A 27,617-nucleotide genomic window follows, 5' to 3' on the forward strand; every position below is an offset into this window, starting at 1 on the left:
GTGACGTGTCGCGGCAGCACAACTGGCTCCTGGTGGGTACAGTGTCACACAGAGCTCTCCAAAGTCGAACAGCAGGTTCCCATTGCAAGTATTATCATGAATTATTACCCTGTCTTATTCCTTAGGGTCATAGGCAATTGGTTGTTTACACCTGAGGCAGCATGTATTTCTTTAAATATTTAACAGCCTTGAAAAGGAAAACTTGGCACAATAATAGGTAAGAGTTTCTACCCGGAGCTCAAAAGTTGAAACAATTTATGTTGTATGATGGAAAACAGCCGTCGGTAAACTCACAGTCCCCAATAATTTAAAGCCACAGTAGTGACTACTTGAAAACATACTGCATTGATTAACTCCTGGTAATAAAAGAACGCTTCTATTCACTGAAACATCCGGCCAGGTAGTTTCCTCTCAAATTCCTCAGGGGACTCTAGCAGGGCACGGGTTAGGTGGATCAAAGGTAGACTGGAAAGAAAAAAAAATTCCTCCCCCGCCTCCAAGCCCTGCAGCGCGCAGCTGAGGACACCCGGGTGGCTTCATTCCTGCGCCGAGGCAGGGTGCCCCTAACACCTCCCGGGCGCTCCCAGGGACTTCGCACCCAGGAACTAAACCCTGCGCTTTCCCAGAAACCGTCCAGCTGCGGGAAGAGGGGAATGCCCAGGTATGTAGGTGCATGGACTCGGTGATATCACACAGGCACACACTTACCCACCTCTTCCACCCTCACCCCGATTTCCAGTAGGGCAAGCCCGGCCGCCGCGCTTCCGCGAGCTGCGCCGGAGAAAGAGCGGCTTGGCCTCAAGACCCCGCACTCCAAGTTTGGGGAAGAGAGCGAGCAGAGGAAAAAAAAAAGAGCTGCTCCTTTAAGAACTTCCTTTTCCCTTTTACTCTATGTTTACATAACACGGGGGATGGCGGCCGAGGGGGCGGGGAGTGGGCGCGGGCGGCCCCCCGCGCCGGGGAGGGGCGCCCCTCGGGCCGAGGGGCGGGGCGGCTCCCACCTGCCCGCCCCGCGCTGCCCCCGCCCCTCCCGCGCTCGCTCTCCGGCTCGTTCTCTCGCTCGCTCCCTCCCGCGGGGCTTCGGCGACGGCGACGGCGGCACGGGCAGGTCCGCCCGGGCCCCGGTCCCATTTGTTGCCGAGTCTGGCTCGGGGCCGCCGCGGCGTGCGGAAGCTCTGGAGAGCCCGGCGGGGCAGCCGCGCAGCCACGAAGCAGCAGCCGCGGGACTGGCAGCCCCGCGCCCGCATTGCCGCCGTGCCCTTCCCCGGGGCGCTCCCCTTTCTCGGCATGGGATTGTAACGGCGGCACGGACTCGGCGGGGATCGCGGCGGAGACGGTGGCGGCCTCCGAGCGGGACTCCATGTTTTCCCCCGACCCGGAGGAACCGTGCGCCCCCAATAAGGAGGCGGTGAAATACGGGGAGCTGGTGGTCCTGGGGTGAGTTTGCGGGGGTGGGGGGAACCTTAGCCCGGGGCGGCGGGTTGGGCGGCGCGACGGTTGGGAGAACTCCGGGGGGGGGCACGGAGGACCGTTGGGGAGCTCTCGAGGGGAGGGGGAGGGAACCGGGCTCCGGGCGCGGGGTGCCCTCCTTCGGGCGCGCGGGGCGCTGCGGAGGGCGCCGGGAGGTACCGGGCGCGCGGAGGAAGTGAAAGCCGCGGCGGGAGCGGGGCGGCGGGTGTTCGGCCGCTTGGCGAGGGCAGGAGGCCTGCTTCCCACGCGCTGCGTGCAGCGAGCAACCCCGGGTGCAGGCGCTGCCCACGCGGACACCTTGCGGGAGAGATGGGGGTGCTCTCCGGCCCCTGCGGACCGTGGGCCTCCCTCCCCCACCACTCGACTCGCGCAGTTCTGCGGGCTCGAGCCCGGAGGACCGCGGGACTGCGGCCCGTGTGCGCATTGTTGTGGTGACCGCCGCCACGGGCAGCCACGGGCAGCCACGGGCAGCCGCAACCCAGGGCAGTGTGAACTGTCTGTGACCCCGGGTAGGTCCTGCGCTTTCCCCCACGCACCCAGAGGTGGAGCGCGGGAGTCTGCATCCCCCGCGGGGCTGCTCCTGAGGCGTCTGGTGCACGGGGTCCCCGGGCTCGGCCTCTCCATGCTCCCGGCCGGCGGGGAGCGGCGCCAGCCTTGTCACCCGGGCTCAGGGGGGCTCCCGCTCCGCTGGTGAAAAACCACTTTTTAAAGATAGTAATTATCTACCAAGGCGAAGCGGCAGCAATTAGACACTTCATCTACTTCCTGAGTTTTCCTTGTGACATGTCTATTGTTTACCCCGCGGTGAGCCAGGAGAGAGGCTTCGTGGGATTAAAGCTCTGGCAAAGTGGGCAGTGAACACGCCAAGCCGAGCCGGCGCGGGGGTGGGGTGCGCGCGTGAAAACTGGCAATCGGCGGCAACTCGGGTTCAGTGCTGCAGGAGAAGGGATGGGGTTCCCTTCCAGTCCCCTCTCCCCCCTCCACCTCCCACTTTGGGTATGTGGCCCCTGGGGACCTGCGCTTTTTGTCCTCCTCTGTTTCAAGACCTGGGAGCCTCCTGGGCGCCCAGAGGTGCACGCCACACACTGACCTGTTTCACGGAAAAAAAAAAAAAAAAAAAAAAAAAAAAAACCTCAGGAAACTTTGATAAGCTAGTCTGGACAACTGAGTATCCGATGTAAGTGCTGACCTAAAGAATCATTGTAAAGGGAGGTTTTTGAGAAAAGTTTCTAGACTCAGTACAGCAGTTAGTTTGCTTCCTGGTCTCACTCACTCTGCTGTGCTGGTGGTCAGGGGACATGGAAGCAGAAGAAGTGTCGCTACCTTGGCTATTTGCTCACTTGCCTCTTAATGACACTTTGTTGCAAGGACCAGTGTCAAGGTTGGGTGGCAGGAGGCATTTGGGTGGGTGCAGGGATGGGAAGAAACACTGATTTCCTCTGCCTTAAGGTGTAGCGATAGCGTGTGTGTGTGTGTGTGTGTGTGTGTGTGTGTGTGTGTGTGTCTGGCTTCAAGGTACCTTTTACTCTGGGAACTTGACCCAGAGGCTTACCTTAGGCAACGTGGATGCCCTGATTGACTTGAGGCTGTGGTTGCTGCCACTCCACACTGTGATTGGGGAGAAGCAGTGAAGAGTGTGGGCTGGGAGAGGTTTTGTCTTCCAGGCTGGATGCACAGGGGGTCCAGGAGCCACAGAAGGGGTTTCTGGCCCTTTCGGCCCCGGCGGCCATCACTGCAGGCTTGTTTGGAAGTCTGTGGGTAGTATGCACACACCCTGCACAGCATGGGCTTGGCAATGTGCTAGTGTCTTCCAGGAGACCAAGTACAACACTTTGGGCCCCTGGGCAGTGCTTCAGAGCCCGCCCCTGCAGGTTCCGGGAGCACCTGCAGTACACCAGTGCCCTAGAGGCCTTGGTGACCCAGGGGTGAACCTGGACAGCAGTGTTAGTGTGGGGTGGCAGGCACAAGAGCAGGCGATGTGGGTGAGCCAAAGAATGAGAGACAAGGTGTGGTGTTGCCAGATTGGAACCACAGCGTCGTTAACAGGGCCATAACTGTCTTCAGGCATGCGGGAGGTCAGTGTACCGCACAGCCCTCTTTTTCGACCATTTTGGGGGGGGACCTGAGGCTCCCAGAAGGAAGGAGTTTTGCTCAAGTTCTTGGTGGCTTCCAGCTTGGTGTTGGAGATGAGTTCTTGTTTGCCACCTCTTGCTTGGCGATCAGGAAGGGTCTGCGAGGAAGGATGCCGAGAGAGGATTATTTCTCTTGAGCAGTGTTGAGCACCTGGATGAGCAGGTGGATTGTGAGAGACCCTTGTTAGGTCACACCCCACCTCCAGGACTTGGACACCCACTCCCCTCTTCCAGCGGCATACCCCTTCCTTGCAGGCTCAGGCCCCTCTGTGTGTGGGATCCTGTTTTCTGGTAGATTTTTGTTACTGCTGATATCTTTCCTGAAGTTGAAAGAATGGCCAATGTTATGTTGATAGAAGTTTTTGCTTGTCAAAAGGCCTTTATTGAAAAAACAAACAAACAAAAAGAAGAGGTGAGTGACTGTTCTCTCTCTCTCTCCCTGCTTTATTCTGAGGGCGCTGACCTCAGGGCTGGCTGTGCCAGGGCCACAAACGGCTTCAGTTGGGCCGTGGCTTTCTGGAAGGACTGGTGGCATGCAATGGTCTCCTGCCTCCAGCCAGTTGGTGTTGTCATAGCCCAGTGGCCACCCTGTGGTGCATGTGGGTTAACAAGGAATGCAGAAACGAACCAGATGTCTGGTCTAACCCTTGAACCTTTTTTTTTCTTGCTCTAAGTTTAAAACTTGGTTGAAGGTTTTAAATTGGAGAAGTTGCTCAGGATTAGAGAGACAGAGAGAGAAGAGAGAGAGGACAGATTGCTCTATGGGATGGGAAAAGTCTGAATTGAAGTCCTGCCCTCTTGGGTTTGGCCTTGTCAGTTGCCTTGGTTCCCAGCCCCCTCCGTCTGTAGTCAGCAGTAGCAGAGTACCACTGGACTAGGTCATCCTCAGGACTTTTGTCCCGTGCACTCATTTTGTTGGTTGATTCTAATGTGGAAAATGGATCGTTACAAGTTGTCCCTATGCTAGGTACAGTGATGTTAGTTGGTTGTGTGTCTGTGTATATTCTTTTTTTAAATTAATTAATTTGATTGCATGCAGAGAGAAGGAGATACAGAAAGATCCTCTGCGCACTGGTTCACTGCCCAGGGGGCTGCAGGCTGTGTGTATTCTTGACGTGATGGTACAATGAGAGCAGACCCTGAGCTTTAGTAAGAGACAAGACTGCTGCTTGTGATGGCTTTTTGTGTGAAGTGATGTGTCCCAGTCAGGCTTTGTAAGAAAGCTGGGCTCCCTGGTGTTAAGAGTACACGCGAGAGTGTTCCAACTTGTGCTGTCCGCAGTTTAGAGAAGACGGTGATGTTCTGAAATCAGGCTGAGTGGGCTGAACTAGCCTAATGATGTGTAGGCCCTCAGGCCGCCCTGGCTGGGTCCGTATGTCCAGGGCCAGTGGTTCCCAGCCCAACACAGGGCTCCATTCCTCAGGCTGCCCTGGCTGGGTCCGTGTGTCCAGGGTCAGTGATTCCCAGCACGACACAGGGCTCCGTTCCTCAGGCCCCCCTGGCTGGGTTCAGTGGGCAGCATGACACTCCCTGGTAACTGATGGCCCGTGGTGGTGTCTGGAGATACCTGGCTTGCTCTTGATTCCCATCACGCCGCAGTTTAAGTGGGTGGCAGGTGTTGCAAGGCTTTGTGTTTTTAGGCGATGCTTCACCATGTGTTTCTGCTGTGTGTCTCAGCCAAGGGCTGGTAACCCAGGATCCGCAGGAGGAATTCCAGCACCCCTTGGACCAGTATGGGAGAAAAGTGCATTATTTATTCTTACAGCACTCAAGCTGAGAACCCAGCATCCTGCACCCTGAGGCTAGGCAGCAAGAAGTCCTGCTGTGAGATGGGCCATCCGGTGTCTTAGTCCAGATGTGCACATATGGTCTTACTGGCATTAACAACTGCTGTGATGGCTAAATGGATCCGATGTCATTGGCAGTAATCCTTTATATGTTGGCTTAAATCATTTAAAATAATGGCTCTGAGAAGGGCCTGGTGGACTTCGCCTGACTGCCAACAAGCCCTTGGCCCGAGGAGGTGGTTTGGAGCTGAGTCTGGATAATGAGCTGTGGATGGGTCCTGGAGAAGGGGCGGGTCCTGGCTTTGTTGCTTTTGGAGATTGGGCATTCCCTCAGATAACAACGGAATGGTGCTTGCAGAGCTTGGGGACATGAATGTCTCCAGCTGGTGTGTGCTGTTGCCTGTCATTCCTTGGCACCCTAGTCGTCTGCCCAGCCCAGGGCCCACCCCCGGAGGCCCCCAGAAAGCCTTCACATCCAGCCCAATTGCTTTTCTTTCTTTCACCCTTCACTCTGTTTTAGACCCAGACACTTCTAACACTAGTATGTTTTCAAGACTAAGAGCCCTTTGTTTTTTTTCCCCCTGTTAAATAAAACAAGATCTTACCGTAACTCAGCTTGTGGGGTGATGTGCAGGGCTGGGCCCTGAGGGTGTGGGCTCAGGCTGCCACCGCAGGCTGCCAAGGCCAGGGATGTGGCTGGCTTTGGGTTGCTATATTTGCCTTTGCTAACTTTAGCCTTGTTTGGGGTGTGTGGCTGTCTGTGCTGCCCGCGGTTTCTGGCCTGGCTTTTTCCCAGTCTCGTTTGCCGTCCCTGCAATGCACGGGCCGAGACCGAAGCCCACACTGGCACTTTGCACTCCTGGTTGTATATCCCCACATGCTGGCAGTGTGGGTGCTGCTCTCCTCCAGATAACCCAACGCCAGCTTGACTTGGCTCCCAGCAGTTTTACCAGACATGTCTCATTCAGAGAAGAAAGACCTGTGTATGGGAAGGCCGCGGTAGCATCGCATGACAGGTGCTGTAGTCGCAGGAGCCCAGTGCTGTCCCACAGGAACTAGTGGCTTTGCCTGTGCTGTGTGTGTGGCAGGTAGCAGTGTGGCCTCCCCAAAGTTGGGGTTAGCTTTTGTGTGCCAACAGTGGACCTCATTGGTATGGGAGGGTAAGCCCCTGTGCAATTATTTCCAATGTCCTCCTGTTTGATTCAGTTTGTTTGTTTGTTTTTTATGTGTGGCAATCTGTTTTATCGAAAGGAAGGCGAGAATTAGAAAGATTCAGGTCTTTGGCTCTTCCCAAGTTTATTGCCACCATCTTGGGGAAAGTACAGAGTCGAAAATGCTTCTTCTTAGCTTTGTCCAGGCCAGCCATTTCCAGCTGCCGTCTCAGCCGCTTATGTGTGTCCATCTGTCCTAAGTTGCATAGTCAGAAATTTGTGATACACATTGAACTGACTCAGGGATGTCCCTTGAATACTGTCTTCATCCTTACGCATCCCATAGAAGAGGATGACGCCAGCAATTGATTCATTCGACAAGTAGCTATTTGGAGACCAAGCTCTAGGCTCTGGGATGAGGCAGGCATGTTCCTCACCCCCGATGAATCACTCTCCTGGTTCCTGTCACAGCTGCCTAGATGGGTACTTACTCCCCCCAAACGTTTGCATTTCTGTGATATACTGTGCTGTGTTCTAAAGGATACAGGTGGTGGTTCCTGCTGCCCAAGTGGAAGGCCGCAACGGGCAGGTACATGAGCGGGGACCCCCAGCCCCGTGCCAGCGTGAGATGGAGACAGTTGGGATGCAGGTGACGGGGGAAGAGTACAGAATGTTCTTAGAGCTGGAGTGTGCTGGGCTGTTATAGGGAGCAGGGAAGGCTCCCTTGGATCCGGAGGGCAGGGTGGGAGGTGGTTGAGCAAAGTGACCTGAGAGGTAGGGATGGGGCTGGTGGGTTCTTGGGAGGAGTCCGGGCAAGGGAGAGGGGAGCAGGGTTTTCAGGAGCCAGAGGGGGAGTGGAGAGGGCACTGCAGAGATGGAGGCCGAGAGGAAGGGCTGTGAGCCCCATGGCAGGTGGCTGGCTGCTCCTTACTCGTTCCTGTCCTCTGGGAAACTGACATGTGCACCTTGGGGCCAATCCCAGGTGACCCCAGCATTTCAGCCTGTGAGGAAGAATTGGCTGAAGATCAGCGCTACTCCTGCCCCCCCTCGGCAACCTCCCTGATTGTCCCTGAGGTGCTTACCGTCCCTGAGAGGTGAGCAGGCCAACAGGTAGATGAAATGTGCCACCTGGAAGACTTGGTATATAAGCAGGAAACGTGACCGGATGAGCAGGCCAGGACGGGGAGGTGGGAGAACACTGTGTGGGGGCACCAGGTGGTGGGGCCTTTTAAGACAGTAATCAGGAGAAAACCAAGGGTCCCATGTCCTTCCAGAGTCCCCAGCTTTCTCCCAGGTTTCTGTTGACAGGTTTTGCTGGTTAAGCACCGTGAGGGGGTTCTGCTCCTAGAGCCCAAAGTTGCTGAGGAGGCTGTCTGTCAACAGCTTCCCCAAGGGTAGAAATGTGTGTGAAAATAGGAGGCTGCATAGTTAGGGTCCCTGGGCACACCTGCTTGGGTCCCCTGTGCCCTGTGCTGAGTGGCATGGCCACCCTGTGGTTCTCCATCCGGGATCGTGGGCACCCCAGAACCCCGCTCCTCCTGGAGGCCTGGCTGGGCTCTCCACCAGCCTGTTTGTTGCACTGTTGCGGCTTTGGAAGCGAGGTGAGCAGCCCTTGCGGCCCGAGCCAGCGACTCTCCAAAAAGCCGAACTTGCGCTTCCTCAGGTCAGCTCTTCTGGCTTCCACATGCGTGTTTGCCCTTCTTGTGGCAAATCATCTCACTGTCACTTTGTCACCTGCGGGACAGCTCTGCGTGGAAGGGAAGCTGGTCATCCATTGTGATGCCTCTGGCTGCTCCGAGCCTTGCCACCACGGCACTGCGGGGCTATACTCCAGAATGCCTGGTGACCCTGGCTGCAAAGCCTGTGACCCAGGAGTGCCTGGAACTGCAAGTCTGGTCTGTGTGCATGCGGGGCGGTCTGGGCTGGAGACGGGAGCCCACTGTGGGCCCCAGAGGTAGTGGAGGCACCACTCCACATCCCCAACATCCACTGGCCCCACACATCTCACTCTCCAATACTCTGTTTTGTTTACTCTGGGTTTTTTTTGCTCATGTAGAATGTATCACTGGGATTAGAAATCAGTAATTTGAAGCTTTGTGCGTCTGTTTGAATTAGCCCCAGCGTCACTGGCCAGAGCGGCCGGTCGCGTGGATGGTTAGGTTGTGGGTGAAGAGGCCGTTTGCTGTTCCTAAGCTCTGCCTGCTGTCCCCTGCTTCCAGAACCCCCTGATTGCAATGAGCAGCGGCCTCAGCTGATCGCTCTTCTGTCACTGGGACCACAGGTGCAGAGGAGGAGTGTGCTTGCCCGTCAGGGCCCGTTCTTGCTGTGGCGCACGGCCCGCGGCGTGGCTCTGGCTTGGCTGTCCTTCTGTCCACACAGCATTGATCAGCAGCTCCAGCACCTTCAGGGAGGTTTGCACACCCTCAGCTCCTGGGTGTCTGACCCTGCCTGCTGTCCAGGGGAAGACCAGGCTTGGTGGCTGTGCTGCCGAGTGGGGTGGGATCAGATGAGAAGAACATGGGTGTAGCGTTTCCTGGAGGGTTAGCAGGAGACTCCCCGCCACCCCCTGCCCAGGTGTGGGATGATGTTGGGATCAGCCGTGGCTGGGCCCTGTAGTGGAAGTGGTGCTGCGGGGCTTGCTGGCGCTGTGCCCTCACGGGCACTGGGTGGCTGAGGCAGCAGAAATATGTTTTCTTTCAGTGCCGGGGTAGAAGTCCATGGTGAAGGTGCTGGCAGGTTTGTTCTTTGTACAGGCCTCTCTCCTGGCATGCAGGTGGCTGTCTCGTGGTGTCTTGCTTCTTTCTGTGTGCCCTTGGTATTCGCACCTCTGCTTGTGAGGACACCAGTCAGCATGGGTCAGGGTCCACTGCCTGGCCTCCTTTCAGAGAGTGCTGCTCCAGATGGCGCCCCGAGCCCCTAGGGAGCTAGGGCCTCGAGCTCCGGATGCCATGGAGCCTGTGGCTCCCTCGCAACTCCTTGCAAGGCGGCTGACTGACCATATGAAGAAGGCTGAGCCCCTTGCCCAAGCTGGGGGCCCTGGAGGGCAAGTACGCAGACAGCCCTGCCATCCCAGCTGCCTGGCTCAGGCAGGCCCAGGAAGTCAGCTTGGAACCTGGGGCCCATGGCTGCCCCAGGCCACCAGCCAGCAGAGCGAGGTGAATCCTGTCTGGCAGGTACTTCCCCTGAGTGGACACTGAGCACGTGGCCCGTGGTGCCATGCTAAGCCAGGGTTTGGGGTGTTTAGCTGCACAGCACCATCTGCTCAGCCATGATCCACCATGCTTGTATGTCTTGACAAAGAAAGGAGGAAATTGAGTTTTTGTTCAGTTGCCTTTTAAAAAAAACTTTTTAAAATTTCTGTTAAGTTATTGGTTATTCTGACAGGCACAGGTGTGTAGCCTTTTGAATGCATGCTTCCAGACATTAAGTCCTGTGTGGTTTGAGGCCCTGGCTATTAAAGGTGTTTGGGGACTAGTGTCATCATCGCTGTGTCAGCCGCATGTCTGTCTGTATTTGTCCATCTCCATGATCAGTATTATTCTTTCCTGAAATTCATGGCGGCCCAGCTTAGCAGGATCCTGTAGATTGGGATGTAAGCGGCTTTCATCCATGACAGCTGATGTGCGACAAAATTGCTGGGATCTTCCAGGTCACCTGGTGTGAAATCAGAGAGCCGAGGTTTGAGTGACGAAAGTGATTCAACCCGGCATCCTGTAGGTCCTGGGTCACGGGTGGACCAGAGAGTTTTGTTTGCAAAAGGTTTGTTTATTATACTTGAAAACCAGAGTCACTGAGAAAGAAGGGGGTGAGAGGAGAGAGAGAGAGAGAGAGAAAGAAAGAGATATATTTCATCTGCAGATTCCCTTCCCAAATTATGGCTATCACCAGAACTGGGTGGATCTTAAGCCAGGAGCCAAGAGCAGCTTCTGTGTCTCCCACATGGATGCAGAGGTCCAGAGACTTGGGCCATCCTCTGCTCCTTTTTCAGGCCATAAGCAGGGAGCTGGATGGGAAGTAGAGCAGTCAGGGCATGAACAGGTGCCCACAGGTCAAGGATCAAGGTGCTATACCACCACACAATATACTTGTCTGCAAGCATCGGCACCAAGAAGAAGTGGTTTCTGAAAGGCTTTCCATAAAGTCCAGTTCAGCTTGCAAGATAATCCTGTGTCTGGTGCAGAGCAAGTGATGGCAGAGCTGGCTCCTGCATGGTACATTCTGAGCTGGACCAGTGCTATCTCTATAGAAAGAGGTGGCGGTGACCACGGCACTGCTACTGACCGCCTGCTTGGTCCCCAGAGTGGAGGGACCCATCAGATAGTGCCACCCTAGAGAGAAGGGAAAAAGATTCTCTGAATAACCAAAGTGTCCACATTTTCTATTTGGGGAATTTCAATGTTTTCCACCTTTTAATTGTATATTTTTAGAACTTTTGTGTTTTTATTAGAGAGAGAGAGAGAGATGCCTCACCAATCAGCTCACACAACAAATACCACACTGGCTAGTGCTGGAAGCTCAGAGCTTGGTCTGGGTGTCCCACATGGGTGACAGGACCCATCTGTTCGAGCTGTTATCTGCTACCTGCCTGTCTCATGCCAAGTTGCACATGAGCGGGAGGCTGGCACTGGGAGCAGAGCAGGGCCTGGAGTCCAGACACTGTCGCCCAGCCTGGGGGTATCCCAAGTGGTATTATAACTGCTGTGCCAGTCACCCAGCCCTGAAGGGATAGAAAGTATAAAGGACATTTGCATTCAAAATGTATCCACTAAGGATAGAGCTTACATTTCCAAAGGATGAGTTTTGTTTAGTGTGTAGCTTTTCTAATTTGGTAGTTTCTGAAACTTAAGACCACAGTAAGATTGCTGGGATGCCTCCTGTATTTCTTTGTTACATGCATAAGAAATATTGTGTGTGACTGTCTTTAAAGATGGAATCCAGCATACATACTACAAGTCAGCTGTAATCTAAACATGGGTGTGGAGCCTCTGCCATGGGTGATGCTGTCACTGTGGCTGTTTGATGTTTACTGCCCAGGGGGCGGAAATGCCCTCGGAGTGTGGACAGTGCAGAGGCCAGGCAGGGGACGCAGCAGAACAGTGTGCACGAGTATGGGGTGTGAGGTTGGGGGTGTGCTGATACTGTGGATGAGGTGTGTGCCGGGCAGTCTGCTGGATGCCTCATATTACTCGTTCCCAGAATGTGATTTCTTTATTGGGGCCTTGAGATTCACGCATGGTGACCTGGACAAACCCACACGCCTGTGGTGGGGAGTGCAGCCTGATTGGAGGCAGGAGGCATGCATACTGCCAGGAGATGGGGCTGGGTTTCTGGGGATGGGTCACCCCCCCAGAGCAGAGTTTGGAGAGGGACCTGGATTTTCCCAGGGCACGAGCCATGCAGGCCTTGGGGATTGGAGACTCTGAGGGATGTGTGCATCAGGTGACATGGTGGGCAGTTGGTGGGAGTGGGGAGCGTGTTATCAGGGCTGGGACATGAGAGGTAGTGCCTGAGTGGCCTCTGCCCTCATGAAACATACAGATTTCCAGGAAATCAGAACTTCAAACAAGTTAAACCTGGCCAGGGTGGATGACAAGGTGTCCCGGACTGAGTGGGGATGCATGTCATGGGGAGCCAGCTCCTGCTGAAGCTGTGATGCAAGGGATAAGCCGTGTGCGCGGAGGGCAGGGGGCCTCTGAGGGCTGACTGAGCCAGTGCGGAAGTTCTGTGATTTGAGGACTGTGTGATGAGTGACAGCTAAAAGGCAGACGTCTCTCTCTCTCTCTCTCTCTCTCTCTCTCTCTCTCTCTCTCACACACACACACACACACACACACACACACACACACACAGCAGTTGTGGTGGGGAGATTACCATTCCACTGATTCCCTTCCCAAATGCACCAAGAGCCAGGGCTGGGCCTGGGCGCCATCACGGTCTCCCCAGGGCTCTGTGTTCTCCAGGGCTGGCTGCTGGGCCAGCAGGGCCGGCTCTGCCCCTGACCTGGGGCTGTGCATCAGCTTGGACTTGTCCATGTGTTCTGGAGCAGTGACCCTCTCCTGCTGAGCTGTGCCAGCGGCAGTAGGGTGGCACAGCTGGCAGTGCTGTTTCCCTGATGGTATCCCTGAGCAGATTTCTACTCTCGTGAGGTTGACAGAGGGCACAACGGATCCCTGTCTGCTTACAGGCCCCTACAGGGCCTGGCCCATTGCTTCCCTCCCAGCTCTGCTGTGTCTTCCAGGGCACTCAACACATCAGGATCTGAGTCCCCTCCTGCCCCAGCACCTGCGGGGAGGAGGAGATCCCAGCCAGTGCCTCAGTGGCTTCCTGGGCAGGAGCCTTGGGGTTGGGGAAGGGCCACCCCAGGAGTCCCGGTGTGGAGCATGCTCTGATGGTTCTGCTCAAGTGGTTTCTATAGTTCAATGGTTCTGAAATGCTATTTTATCTCACCAATCCAAGGATGAAGAAATCCTTCCAAGATCCATTGGCTGACACAGTCCACCTTAGATTCTCCATTCACCCAGATATTCGCTGCCTGGTGTCACAGCAGAGGAGAGAAGGCAGAACAAATTGGCCAGCACGTTTTCCTCTCGTGTCTTTGCTGGGATACCAGTGCCATGGTGTGTTCATGTTTTCTGCCCTGTCTCGTGGTCTTCCTGTTGGCATTGACGAAGGGGAGGATCTTGTGCATCTGTTTCCTCACTGGCAGTACCTAGTGCCTGTCACAGCAGCAGCGCAACCTCAGCTCCCTGGAAGAGCGCAGGCCACCAGCAGTGACACGGCGCCACTTCCTCACTTGGTGGAGTGTTCCCGGGGAGTGGATGCCGCCTCTGAGGCTGGGGGTGGAGGCAGGTGCTTCCAGGGGCTGGTGCTCCCTTCGCTGCAAAGGCATGACCTTCTGTGGGTGCAGAGTTATGGCAAGGGTCATGGATGCCGGGGTTTCTGAAGAGCGTTTTTGACCTGCAGTTGTCTGAGGGCCAACAGGCCAGCTTGTTGCGTGTCTGAGATGGGTTCTAAGACAAGGGGCAGCAAGCTGGCAGCATCGCAGGGAAGCAGAACAGTCAGCAGATCCTTATCACTGCTTAAGAAACAGCACACGGGGGAGACACGAGATGCAAGTGGTCAGCCTGCGGCAGTGCAGCCTGCCCTTCTGCATGCTGTTGCTGTAGATGTTAGCTCCTACGGCCCCCTCCCTCTGCAGATGACTGCGGACACCGAGGCCAGGCTCCATCACCGTGTGGTTTGTGTGCCACCCTGCTCCTCATTCTTACCCTCCCACCTCCGTGGTGCCTGTCACAGCTCACCTCTGAGCCACCTGGCAGGCGCTGTGTCACGGAGGTCCTGGAGGTGATGTCACCTACACCGAACCAGGGAAACAGCTGTGATGCCCCGAGGTCTGAGGGACCCAGTCCAGGCTTGAGGCTGCTTCTTGAGTCAGAGTTCTGGGCTCTTGTTTTCTCAGAGCCTGGAAAAGATGAGGGTACGGGACCAGAGTGGTGACCTAGTGGCTAAAGTCCTGGCCTTGCACATGCCAGGATCCCATATGGGCTACAGTTTGCATTCTGGCTGCTCCACTTCCCATCCAGCTTCCTGCCTGTGGCCTGGGAAAGCAGTGGAGGATGGTCCAAAGCCTTGGGACTATACACCTGTGGTGGAGACCCAGAAGAAGCTCCTGGCTTTGGATTGGCTCAGCTCTGGCCATTGTGGCTACTTCACGAGTGAACCAGCAGATGGAAGATCTTTGTCTCTGGCTCTCCTTCTCTGTAAATTTTAAAAAGAGACGAGGGTGCTTCAGAAAGTTGATGGAAAAGGGGCACTTACAGATAGGCTTATTTTGGCTCACACAAAAAAATTGAAATCTAAATTCATGGATTTGTTTTCATTAAAAAAATGCATGGAAATTACATATTAGGAAAAAAAAGATGCCTGAATTTTAGCTTGTTTGTTTTTGCACCAGAAGATAAACCATCTCGTCCATGTCCCAGGCAGGGCTTTGCTGTGCCCGGGGCATATCGCCTCCATGTGATACCTGGTGAGGAGGATCAAGAGAGTTCTGGCTGCACCTGCTGTGGTCCTCACACTAGGCACGTGGACACTGGGTCCAGGTCCCTTCAGGAGCTGCTGGGGCTGCTGCTAGTCCTCAGAGCTGCAGGAAGGGTCAAGGGACACTGCCCCTGTTTTTCCTGTAGCTGCCTTTCAGGCCAGATCTGGACGATAGAGCTGCGCTGCCTTCTGTAACCCTGCCGGTCCAGACTTGGCTCAACTTTCTCGGACCAAACCAGGCTCGTACACTGAATATGTTAATTGCGCTAACTTACAGACACTTCCGGTTTTGCCTGTTACAGGTCACAGCTTCCTTAACTTTTGGATGTGGCCCCAGTCATTGATACTTATTGTTTAACCTAGAGAATTTGGAGAATGGCCTGGCCCTTCTGTGGTGCCTGTTATTCAGGAATGTCCCTCCCTGCTGCGATGCCAGGATGCGTAACCTTTGAAGTGACCTTTGAAGTGGACAGATTCCTGTAACATGTTCAGCTGTTGGACAAGGGCTTGTCCTGGGAGCCAAAAGTCAAGCTGGAGACAATGCTGGGGTAGGTCCCCCTCCAGGGATGTTCACAGAGCAAGGGTACCCTTTGCTTTATGTAAGGACCAAAAGAATATTTGACCATCGTGACCCACTGGCCTTGGCCACTGTTAGGCTCACTGATGTCGGTTGTTAGTGTAATTTGTTGAGTGCCAAGGCTTGAGTTGATGTTTGTGCAGGACTGCCTGTGGTCTCACACTATGCTGACTGTGTGTATGTGTGTGTTCGTTCCTCCTCTTCCCATCCTGTCCCTTTTCCTATCTCCCTTCTACCTCCTCTTCCTCCCTTTTCCTCTCTCCCTCCTCCGCCCACCTTCCTCACGCCACAGGAGGCTTCTGTGGGGGAAAATCCCCTAACACAGAATATCTTAGCTGTGTCCCAGCCAAATGCGAGTGGAACCCTGTTGCCCACACCTGAGACGGGGGCAGGGCAGAGCTGCACATCCCAGGAGTGTGCTCTGCCTTCCTGCAACCACCTGCAGCCTTTGTGGGGAAGCCTGGGCAGCACAGACCAGCCAGGCAGTACCCCCAGCCCACGTCGCCATGACTCTCCTAGCATGCATTCAGGATACCATCCGTGGTGGCTCTACATGAAGACTGTTTGAATAGATTTTATGGTGGATGCAAAAGCATGTATGTCTTCTTTTCTTCTGTCTTTATGTTTATTGGAAAGACAGATTTACGGAGAAGGAGAGAAGACAAAGATTTTTCCATGCACTGGTTCACTCCCCCATGTGACCACAACAGCTTGAGCTGAGCGATCTGAAGCCGGGAGCTTCTTCCTGGTCTCCCACAGGAGTGTAGCATCCTAAGGCTTTGAGCCGTCCCCCACAGCTTTCCCAGGCCACAAGCAGAGAGCTGGATGGGAAGTGGGGCAGCCAGGACATGAGCTGGTACCCATGGTGGGATCCCGGTGCTTGCAGGGAGAGGGCTAGTCAGTTGAACCATGGCACTGGGCCCTTACCTTTTGAAACACAGTAAAAACAACAGCAAAGCAGACAAGAATGTATCCTTAAGTTAATTTTGACTTCGGAATGAGGTATAAAAAAGAAAAAGTCACGGAGCAGATCTTTGAAAAATGGCTCCTGCTTTGAGGAGAAGGTGCTCGTGGGGGGAAGTTTCTAAGCCAAGGCCATTGCTTTCACAGGTGGAGGGGCTGGGGGGATGGGTAGAGTGGGGCTGCAGGTGCATCACAGCCTTCAATGGGATCACTAGCATCCAGAAGGGTCTTTGTTGGCCCCTGCTTATGGGCAGCCACAGGGAAGTGGAATGTTGTGAGCCTCAAGTGAGCTTCATGTCCAGGACTCAGGAGCGTTTTCACTGTACGTTTCTGGTTCAGCCATAAGACACAGGGAAGACCTGATGCTGCGGGAACCAGCGTGGATGGAGGTCATGGACAGGTGGCTGGTTGTGGTCTGATAGCCCAGGAGAGAGGGCCAAAAGGACAGTGGCCTCACGCTGGCAGGTTTGTCGGCCACAGTGTGGGGTGGCTGACGCAGCTGCTGACCCTCTCCTCCAGCGTCTTGACTGTTGAGCTGTCCAATCAGCTGGTGAGAGATTCACTGGTGAAGTCAGTACACACGGCCATTGTGTCCAGCTTGATTGGAGCCCTGGCTTGGTAGCAGAGCTGGGCTCAGTGGACAGAATGACCGTTGTGTGGCGCTAAGCCATTTCCCAATAAGTCTGGGTCTCCTTTGGGTGAGAGAGAGTTGTAGCATGTTTAAATGGACATGAGACAAAGGGGCTGGCTTGACTCAGGATGGAAATGCATATCATTTTGCTTGCAATATTTTGCTTTTGTCTGTGACTGAAGAAAATGAAATGGAAGAGAAGGCATTGTCAGACCAGAATCAGGTACGTGTGCGTGTGTGCGTGTGTGCGTGTGTGCGTGTGTGCGTGTGCTCATGCGTTCCTGGCGCTTCTGTTTTGGAGGCCTGATCGGAGGATTGACGAGGAGAGGCTGGCTGATGTGAGGGCTCCAGTTGGCACCTGCTCCTCTTTGGTCTATCAGGACTTTGCTGAGGTGGGATTTGCCTGGCAGGTCTAAGGACATGGTTTGTTTCATAGATTGATCTGGGGACTTGGGTTATAGGGAGAATGCTCATGTGGTGTTGTGCTAGGGCATTAGCGAAAGTTGAGCAGATGCAAGGTGTGTGGCTGCTCAGTAGGCACCGAGAACCTTCGTGTGTGGAGTGAGCCCTGCTTCCTGTGAGCTAACCTGTGCAGGCCTCCTCGGTGGCCTGGAAGTAAGGAGCGCCTGATTCGTTAAGTACAGTGATCTCCAGCTGCCTCTATTTTGTTGCAAAAGAGGATTTCATTCATGTTCTGTGGCTGAGTGGCTGCAGTGGGCCAAGCCGCCTGTGAATGCACCCCTGTCTGGTGGGTACTTGGTCTTACCTGCTGCCTGATCCATCTGCAGGTGGGGGCTGATCCCAGGAAGCTTCTCATTCACTGGTCACCTTTAGCCACAATGTGAGGTTCAGCACCAAGGTCATGAGCTTTCTCCCCACAGTCCTGCCTCCTTCTCCTCCACTTCCTCTCTGGGCTGTTGGCCCCACAGCCCTGTGACCCTGACCACAGAGGTCAGCCCAGATCCTTTCTTCATCTCTTGCCTTGTAGGGAACTTGTGTTTCCTGTCCCAGCCAGAGATGTAGCCTCCTGACTCGTGTGTGTGTGTGTGTGTGTTGGTGGTGGTGGGTCTCTGGGATACAGTGGTGGTGTCCCTTGATGGGCCAGGGCCATCACAGCACTGGGCCTGCCTGCACATCCTCCCAGGTCCTCCCGTGGGATGCTCAAGGCATCTCACAGGTTCCTGACTCTCTTGCTTCCAGTCCTGGGCCGGTGCTATGGTGGTCTCCTGGGAGCCGCGTCCTCTGCTGCTGTGTCTGCTCTTACATGTGAGCTTGTCCTTCCGGACCCAGTGCAGGTGCCTCTGCTACATACACCTGTTTGCTGCCCGGCCCCTGTCTCCATCTGCTCCCTTAGCACGCCCACAAACGTTGACCTTGTCTTTACAAACTGCAGCACAGACAGGAGGAAGTCATTTGGCCTATAATTGCTCAGCCTGTCCCTTACTGGTCAGGCTCCCAATTTGGCTTTTCTTAGTCCTCACTAGGTAGGATGTAGAGTTGTTCAGTTATTTCTCACTTGCTAATTTATGGGGGATTTCCGAGGACACTGGATCTGCTTCGGTTGCAAAGGCAGCATGTTACAGGGACCAGCTGCTGCTGACTTGGATCACAGTGTCAGGTGCACGGACACCTGCAACCAGGAGTCAGCCCTGCTGCCTCTGCCCTTTTGTAACTACAAACCAAGGCCAGCTCAGCATCAAGCACATGAATGCAAAGTCATTAAAATTCAAATTTACAGCATTCCTTTATGTGGCAGGTGATGCTCTTTTGTGCAGACAGGTGCACTCGTGGTTATTCAGAGCATTGTGTTGTCCCATCCAGGCCACTTGTCTGGGTTTGGGACCCCTCTCCTGCCTGTGAAGGCTGCCAGGGTCCTGGGTCTTGCCTCATGCTGTATGGTTTCCTTTGGCCTGCTGCTGCCCCCTGCCTCCTCTCCTATGCATCCTGTGTGCAGTGGCCCTGCCTCCATTGGTTTCTTGGTAGACCCACACAGCAGGGATCCTCATGTGTGCCCCAGTCTAACTCTTTGTGGAGTACAGCTGCACTTCAATAAAAGGAGATCAACAGTGCTCCCGGACATATCATGGAGCCAAGAGTGTGTCCCAGATGCCCTTGGGAAAGCATAGAGTCAGTAAAGAGAGAGACACAGAGGTACCATTGCTGGGGAGCTCACTCCCTCACTGGTGCACTGGGGGGCAATGAGCAGGTGTACTGTGATGCCAGGAGGAGTTCAGCAATTAGGTTGAAACCCCAAAGAGGAGCAGAGATTGGCCAGAGAGGTGTGTGTGTGTGTGTGTGTGTGTGTGTGTGTGTGTGTGTATTGGGGGGTGTTTCAGAGCTGCACCTCGGAAGGCGATGACATTTGCACCTTGACACACCGTGGAAAGCCTTGGCCTTTTCCCACCTGGCTTTCCCAGCTATGTGGAGGTGTGGCTTGTCTGCTGTCTTGTTGGACTGTTTCTGGGTGTAATCCAATGGGTTAGTAAGCTTATGTGACTTGGTCACCACGGGGCAGCCATGCACAGCGCTGCTCTCACCATGAGCCCGCTCCTGCTTACCATGTGCACATCTTGGCAACCCCTCTGTTTCTGGACGTTTCTTGGAGAGGGTCACTCGGTAGGTAGCCATCCATGTCTGTCTTTGGTTTTGCCTCTGGTTTTGTGCATTTATTCATGTTGGAGCAGTTGTCAGCACTTTGGCATTTTTGAGCCCAAATGGAGTTTCAGTGCAGGACACACCCCGGCTCACCGTCCCTGGGGCCAGTGGACAGGCCCATGGCTTGTGTCCACTGCTGTCTCTCAGCAGGGCCACTCTTGAGATGTTTAGTAGTAGGATCACCATATCTTAGGATCTGGCTTATGTTTAACTTTTTAGAAAAAGCTGCAAAGCCATGTTCTGAAGAAACTGTGCCATCTCACTGGGTGTGGTGCCCAGGCTGTCATAGGTGGTTGCAGGGACAGCGGTGCCTGTATCCGGGCAGAGGGAGGTTGCTGCAATAGAAAGAGGTGCCTTCATCTCTCTCCACATCTTGTATTGCACCTCAGCACCATGCAGACGCCTTGCGAATTCTACTTTTCTTCTTCTTAAGTTCTGGATTTTTTTTCAAGATTTATTTATTTATCTGAAAAAGTTACACACACAGAGACACACATAGAGCAAGAGATCTTCCACCCTGTGTTCCACACTGTGGTTCATGCCACCAACTGCAGTGGGCAGCGCTGGGCCAAGCTTAAGACAGGAGCTTCATTTGGGTCTCCCATGTGGTGGCAGGTACCCAAGCACTTGAGCCATCCTCTACTGCTTTTTTCCCAGGCCACTAGCAAGGAGCTGGAATGAAGCGGAGCCATTGGGACTGGAACTGGTGCCCATATGGTATGCTGGTGTCCCCCCACTGTGATGCAACACTGGTCCCATGAGCTCTGGTTTTAAGTGAACTGTGTGTTAGGTCCTGGAGCCTGGAGGAAGCATGCCCACTGTGATCCCTACCTGGGCTGCAGCAGAAACCCTGTAACCCACCAACTCGGCTCGGACCCTTGGCTTGAGCCGCTGGGACCTGACCATGATCTGGGAGAACAGGCGACTTGAAGTGTGTGGTTTGGGTGTGTGCTGAGTGTCACTGGCCTATTGGGATTTTGAGCACATCATTACTGTGACTGGTTGTCCATGGGGGTGTGTGTGTGTGTGTGTGTATAACATGGGAGCAGGCAGCTTGGTTTGGTGTTTTAATAGCATTCAGTGGGAAGTGTAGACAGCCTCGTGGCTCCTAGTCACAGCATGAAGTTCAGCACCAAGGTCATGAGCTTTCTCCCCACAGTCCTGCCTCCTTCTCCTCCACTTCCTCTCTGGGCTGTTGGCCCCACAGCCCTGTGACCCTGACCACAGAGGTCAGCCCAGATCCTTTCTTCATCTCTTGCCTTGTAGGGAACTTGTGTTTCCTGTCCCAGCCAGAGATGTAGCCTCCTGACTCGTGTGTGTGTGTGTGTGTTGGTGGTGGTGGGTCTCTGGGATACAGTGGTGGTGTCCCTTGATGGGCCAGGGCCATCACAGCACTGGGCCTGCCTGCACATCCTCCCAGGTCCTCCCGTGGGATGCTCAAGGCATCTCACAGGTTCCTGACTCTCTTGCTTCCAGTCCTGGGCCGGTGCTATGGTGGTCTCCTGGGAGCCGCGTCCTCTGCTGCTGTGTCTGCTCTTACATGTGAGCTTGTCCTTCCGGACCCAGTGCAGGTGCCTCTGCTACATACACCTGTTTGCTGCCCGGCCCCTGTCTCCATCTGCTCCCTTAGCACTCCCACAAACGTTGACCTTGTCTTTACAAACTGCAGCAGGCTCTTTGCTTCTGCTTGCTCCCTCCCCCGTCTGGGACTGTGATGTCCTTTGCAATGATGCACATGCAGGGTCATGGTGGTGGTTCTTTAGAAGTCTCTGACGCTGGTGTCTGGCCCTGTGCCCTGCCCCAGGGGTGCGCTCCACAGAGAGAAGAGAAAGTCAGGGCTGTGGGCTGGGATGGCAGGTTCCTGTGCAAAGTGAGACATCAGCAGATATGCAGAGGCCTATGGGCCATCCCCCGTGTTAACAGGGGCGCTATCTTAGGCTGAGCCTCCCAAGCCCAGTGACTGAAGGAGCTTCACCGAAACTACCGCCTCCTGTGATTTGTCTGTTGGTGATGAAAAGCTCTTGCGCTCCGACAGTGTAGCTGCTACGTCCTTTGCACAATCCCCTGCTGCTGGTGGAGCCTCTCAAGGAGGCACACACAGTCCTGGAATGGTGACGTAGCTGAAGCAGGAGGTGTGATGTCATTGGGAAACGAGGCCTCCACCTCCAGAGCACCAACCTGTTCAGACTGCCCCGGCCCTGTGTGTGGTCTGCCTTACTGCACTGGGGTCTTGGACGCTGTGTGCCGCTCTCCCCTCTGTTCTTTTTGCTTGTGCAACTTGGCAAGTGCAGGAACCCAGCGGACCGGGCGTTGCACGGGAAGAATGCCTGTCCAGGGCAGCAGGAAGGAAGAGCTGTTAGATCCACTGTACTTGCAGGTCCCTCCCCTCACAGCCTGGCCTTTCAGTCTGCATAGCATGTGTCATCTTGTTTGTAAACCCCATTTTTTATGTCATTCTGCTAGCTTAGTTTTCCCATTCCTGTCAGGAGTCCTGTTTCTCTGTGTGCTTCCCGGTGACCTCGCCTGGCCATGTGTGGGCATTAAAACACTGAGATCTCTGTTGAAGAGACTGGCTACTCTGTAGTTTCGTTCTTGGCCTGCAGCTCGGATGCTTTTCAGGGTATAAGGTGAGCATCCTGTGTCTGTCTGCTGAGTGTTCTGAAGGCCACTTCTCCGCCTTGCCTGTGTGCACACAACATGTGTTTTCACTGCCTGCTCCCTCTTTGCGTGATGGTGGCAGCTGGCACACCCCGTGCCCCACGAGCCTGTGCTGGCCCCAAGGACACCGGGGACATGTCCGAGGCCTTGCTGGACCCAGTCTGCCCCCTGGGGCTGTTGTTTTGCTTCTTTCCTCACCTCTTGCTCGTGGTTACTGTACCAAGGTAATGACATTTTCTGCTTATTGTCACAGTTACCTAAGTGTTATAATGTTGATTCTTTTATTGGATATGTTTCTAAAAGATGACTGGAAAACAAAGTTTCCACCCTGAAATCTACTTCCAATTGATGTCAGAGGGTGATGTGCTGGGCCCTGGGATGTGCGCACATGTGCTTGGCAGGTGTGTGTGCATGTTCTGGTGGTGAGGCAGTAGGTCACGTTCATGTTGGAAATACTGCTACTGGAACACTCATATGACTCTTACTGTCACAGGTAAAAGCTATGGGAGTAAGCTTTTGTGGGAGTAGATAGGGGAAAGGCCCGTTTCATTTTGTGCAGTCCAGACTCTTGGAATTGAACTTGATTGGCTTATCGATTCATCTGCACTGAGTGCCCTACTGGAACCGCTGTAGGAAAGCAGCTCTGTGTACCCTATGCGAAGCAATGTGGGAAGCCCAGCTCTACCTCAATATGTGTTGTGTGTGACTCTGCGGCGTGTCTGAGCTGCCCTCACGGCCAAGGGCAAATCCACTTTCAGCCCCGTGCCCAGCCGGAGCACAGGAAGGCGCTGTCAGGCCAGAGTAGATCAAGTTTGTCCTCACCTGGCTGGTGGTGTTGAGAATGCGCTTCTCTTTAGGGTTGATCCAGAAACACAGTTCGCAGATTTGAAGATTTCAGAGTGTGTTGTTAGGCCCCTAGTCGTCAAGTTTGTCCTACTTTGATGAATGACACGAGCTGAAATGTTGAATGAAATCGTAACAGAATGAACACATCCATGTCAAGAGTGTCTGTGGATGAAGCAGAGGTGTGTAGGAGTGACGGGTGTGTGGCAAGGGTGTGTGCAGTGGTGTCTGACCCCTTCCCTCTGCCCTGTACCACATGGTGCCCAGCTCCACCTCGGGGAGACCCCAGCTCAGCCGTGCGCCACCCAGCAGCCTGGGCCTGTGCAGGGAGTGTGCAGTTAGGGGCTTAGCAGGCTGGATATTTTGTCACCTCTGCTGAATCCACCGGTGGATCCTCTCCTGTTTAAAATCTGGAGTGGTAACTGTCATTAGCAATGCTAGCAGTGAGGACAGCTTCATTAACAAAATTTGTACTTCAAACGTGTTAATACATTTAGAAGATACAGAAAATATAAAAACCAAGTCCCATAATTGATTTCTACAACCTTTGAAAATATTTTGGTATACTTGTTTCAGTTCTTCTCAAGTATGTTAAATATTCTCAGTGATTTAGGGTTTGAAGGTTTTGTATTCTTTGGTTCTCACGATCCTGTTTCATTGCTGTAAACATGATTTCGTCATGTAGGATTACATGATTTACTTGGTCCATTATTATTGGACTTTGATGTTACACTTTCTTGCCATTATAATGACATAATTAACATCTTTGTGCTAGGAAATGGACTTCAGTTCAAAGTTACATCTTTAGGGTTGATTCGAATTTGAATTGTTGAGGCAGAATTCATGAATATTTCTCTGAGGGTGTTGATGCATGTGGCCACTAAGCCATTTGGTAATTATTGTGCCGCGTTCCTCACCAATAGAGTGTTTCGTGTCACTCACTTGAATACCATTTGGTTACTTGATTGATAAATAATGAAATCTTGCTTTAATTTTTAAATGAAAGCAATTTTTAATTTAAAACATTTTAAAACTGATGAGTGAACATTTTAGATTTATTGATGAGGCTCATTAGATGTTTTATTTTCTGTGAATTGCCTTTTCCTGTTCTCTGCCCATTTTACTAAATTAGATATCTGTGGAGATTTTTGTTTTTCCCTTTGTAAAAATATGTTCCCATTAAAAATACTAAGCTTCTGGTGCATATAACCTTTATTTTTCTAGTTTATTAGATGTGTAATTTTATGATTTTTTTATTAGGTGGAAGTTTTGGATTTTCAATGCTCAAGTGTATCATTTTTTTTGTTGTTGTTGCTTTCATGTTTAGAACACTAGAATTCCTAGTTCAGGGGTAACAAGTGAACTTTTAAAAATTATGACTGTATGCATTTATCCTTGAGTATTTTCTTTTTAAAGATTTATTTTATTTTTATTACAAAATCAGATATACTGAGAGGAAGAGAGACAGAGAGGAAGTGGAGCTGCCGGGATTAGAACCAGCGGCAATATGGGATCAAGGCGAGGACCTTAGCCACTAGGCCACACTGCTGAGCCCTATCCTTAAGTATTTTAAGCTTAGTTGTGGATTGTAAGAAGCCACTCCAAGCACTTCTTTCCCCCCTTTTCCAGTGGCACCCATTTCCCAGTACAACGGATTGGACACTCCGATTTCATCCTCATTTCCTGGTTGCCCTTTCCTAGTCCTCCTTTCCTTTCCTGTGAATTGATGGGTCTATTTCCAAAGCCTCTGCTGCTCCCTGGGCTGGTGCTGTTTCCTCATTGTGGCGGCGACACTGCTTCTGTCCCAGCAGTTAGCACCCCGTCTGTGTCAGTGCCGTAGGCTAGAACTTGCTTTCTCTCTGATTGGTAACTGCTTCTCCTGTTTTAGGAAATGCTGTTATTGCTTGGCTGTTAAAAATGTGAATGTAGGACGTTCAAGACTTGGCGAAGACACCTTTCCCCCTCTGTCAGAGCTCTGAGTGTGGGAGTTGTTCATGTGGAGAGTTGTGCTTTAATAATGGCTCCTCTGCAGTTTCTGAAGGGCTTCCTGGGAAGATGGGTCAGCCCAGGGAGAGGGGCCCTGCCCTCAGAAGGTGCTGTGCCCGGGGAGATGGGTCAGCCCAGGGAGAGGGAGGGACCCTTCCCTCATCCTGAGGAGCAGTGAGAGTAATGTCTACTTCAGGGAGAGACAGAGCACTCAAATGTGTCTTCCAGCCCCGCCAGCAATTCCTAGCAGCTCTTCTAGACATTTTGAGAACAAATTTTGTCAAGATCTGGAAACTTGAGAATAGAATTGAGGCAGGATTCAGGCGCCATCTACCAAGTGCCTGGGTGTGTATCTCTTCCCGTGGCACATGTGAAAGTCTGTGCCAGCAGCACCTCCCAGAACCTTCTGTGCTGAAGGAAGTATTACCCACTCAGCCCTCCAGTGCAGTGACCACTGGTCACATGTGGCTGTGGAGCACATGGAGTGTGGCCAGTGTGCAGTGTTTTAAGGTGTAGTTAATTTAGAGTTGAAGAGCAGTGCATGGACAGTCCGGGCCTGTTGAATGATGCTCATCTGTGCAGCGAATCAGTGGCATCTCCAAGGCCATGGGCCATCTCAAGTCACAGCTCTCACAGTGTGTTGGGGTATTTCCTAAGAATTTGGTGCTTCGAAATTTTGCAGTTGGAGTATTTGGGGTGTCTTCTAACCCTTAAAGCCTTGATCACACCCTCCCTACGTTCAGTTAGGGGTGTGGTTGTGATTGACTAGTGTATTCATGTAATACCATGTTACCTGTGATCCCTGGCCAGTTAATGTATTGTCATGGTGAGCATGATGGTCCCACGAGCACCTGGTGGGAGTGGGGGGCCGTGAGTGCTGCACACAGCGTGGACTTCGGGCATTGTGGGTCTGCACCATTGGACTTGTCTGTGGCAAACATCATTTGCTGCCAAGAATCTCAGACACCTTCACGTAATTGACCTGATTCATCCAGCACTTTGGCATTTTAAAATGCGACAGTGGAGCATGCTTGCATTCCTTCGGAGTAGCTGGGTTTTATATGCGCTTGCATTTCTGCTGCTTGCTGATCTTGTGGAGCTGGGATCCGACATCCACAGGTTCTCTAGAAGAAAAGTCCCGTGGAAGGAAGTGGGTCTGCCTGACATCCGTGTGCTCGCAGGAAGCCACAAGTGGTCGTGCGCTTTCTAGGTTGTTGAAGTGTTTATAACCTGAATTTGTTTTAAACTCACTTGCTTTGAGATGTTGAACAAGCTAAAATATTTTTCACCAGGTTGTCTTAGTATTTTTGTTGCGTACATAGCGAAGAAGTGTCTTGTTCATAAGTAGTTGCCAGAGCATTGCCCAGTCAAGTTTCAAGGTTGAGTTGCTTGCCTGGATTGTCTGTTTTTAGGAATTTCTAAAAATTACAAATGAAAACTCTAAAATTGTAAAACCTACATAAGTGTATTTAGGCGTGGTAAAGAGGTATATCATGAGATTTATACAAACAGGGAGAGAGATTGGGAGTAACAGTTCGGAGCAGTTATGATACAGTGTGTATTCAGTGTGTATTTCTTTAAACTGGCGCTTCAGCTCCGGACCCTGAGGCCCCATCGCGTTTCTTTATTTGAAACACTGATGGCTTGACACATGTTAGACGCTGCTGGGCCAGGGCTGGTTTCAGAAACTTCCATTCCCAGGCAGCCTGTATCCTGTAGTAAAAGTTGTACAGGGCCCGGCGGCATGGCCTAGCAGCTAAAGTCCTCGCCTTGAACGCCCTGGGATCCCATATGGGCTAATATGGGTTCTAATCCCTGCAGCTCCACTTCCCATCCAGCTCCCTGCTTGTGGCCTGGGAAAGCAGTTGAGGACGGCCCAAGGCTTTGGGACCCTGCACCTGCGTGGGAGACCCGGAAGAGGTTCCTGGTTCCCAGCATCGGATTGGCGCGCACCGGCCCGTTGCGGCTCACTTGGGGAGTGAAACATCGGATGGAAGATCTTCCTCTCTGTCTCTCCTCCTCTCTGTATATCTGGCTTTCCAATAATAATAAAATCTTAAAAAAAAAAAAAAGTTGTACAGAAAAAGATGTGAAAGGCATTGCTTCACCTAATGATTCACAATTCTGTGAATTCTGATTATGCAGAAAATAGGACTCTTGCAATCATACATTATTTAGCTTATTTGAGGGATCGCAGATTTTAACAGATGTAATGACTTACTAAGAAAGAAAATAAAAGTTGTAGAGTTTAGTATTACCATCTTCCCTTTATTAATAAGTATTCATTTTGTGAAACAAAAATTGTATCTTAAAATCAGCCTGAGAGAGATGACTGTGAAATGATCTCTAGACTTCTTCCTTCTGAATAAAATAGTATTCTTCATACAGAAGACTATCAAAGGGTGTATATTTGATATTTGATGTATATTTAGCCCCAAGGCTATAGGTGTTATTTTGCCTTTGAAATGCAGAGTACTGGTTAATTAGCAGCAGAGGGTCATTTGTTCTCTGGTCTGGTCCTGAGACTCTGCCTAGGCTGTGCTGGAGCAGCTTGGCTCCACGCTGCATTCTGTGGTGCGAGTCTGTCTGCTCCAGGCACCTCTCCTCTGTGACATAAGAGGCTAGCTGGACATACTCCCCTGTGGCAGTGGCAGCAATGCGGGAGGATCAGCCGGTGCCCAAGCACACTCCCCAATCCTGGCTGGCCGTTAAGTTTGTTGGTGT

At 52.8% G+C, this 27,617-nt stretch overlaps 1 protein-coding gene across 1 annotated transcript in view; it reads left to right on the top strand.

Annotated features, from left to right (window-relative positions):
- The first annotated feature begins 1,040 nt into the window (after positions 1 to 1,040).
- Positions 1,041 to 27,617, top strand: part of PELI2 (pellino E3 ubiquitin protein ligase family member 2) — a 97,339-nt gene continuing 70,762 nt past the window's right edge. The window contains exon 1 of the mRNA XM_004584847.2: positions 1,041 to 1,437. Within this exon, the coding sequence (XP_004584904.1) occupies positions 1,361 to 1,437 (77 nt within the window). The 5' untranslated portion in view covers positions 1,041 to 1,360. The remainder of the gene's footprint in view (positions 1,438 to 27,617) is intronic.

Source organism: Ochotona princeps, chromosome 6 (genome assembly GCF_030435755.1).
Source record: "Ochotona princeps isolate mOchPri1 chromosome 6, mOchPri1.hap1, whole genome shotgun sequence".
NCBI lineage: Eukaryota > Metazoa > Chordata > Mammalia > Lagomorpha > Ochotonidae > Ochotona > Ochotona princeps.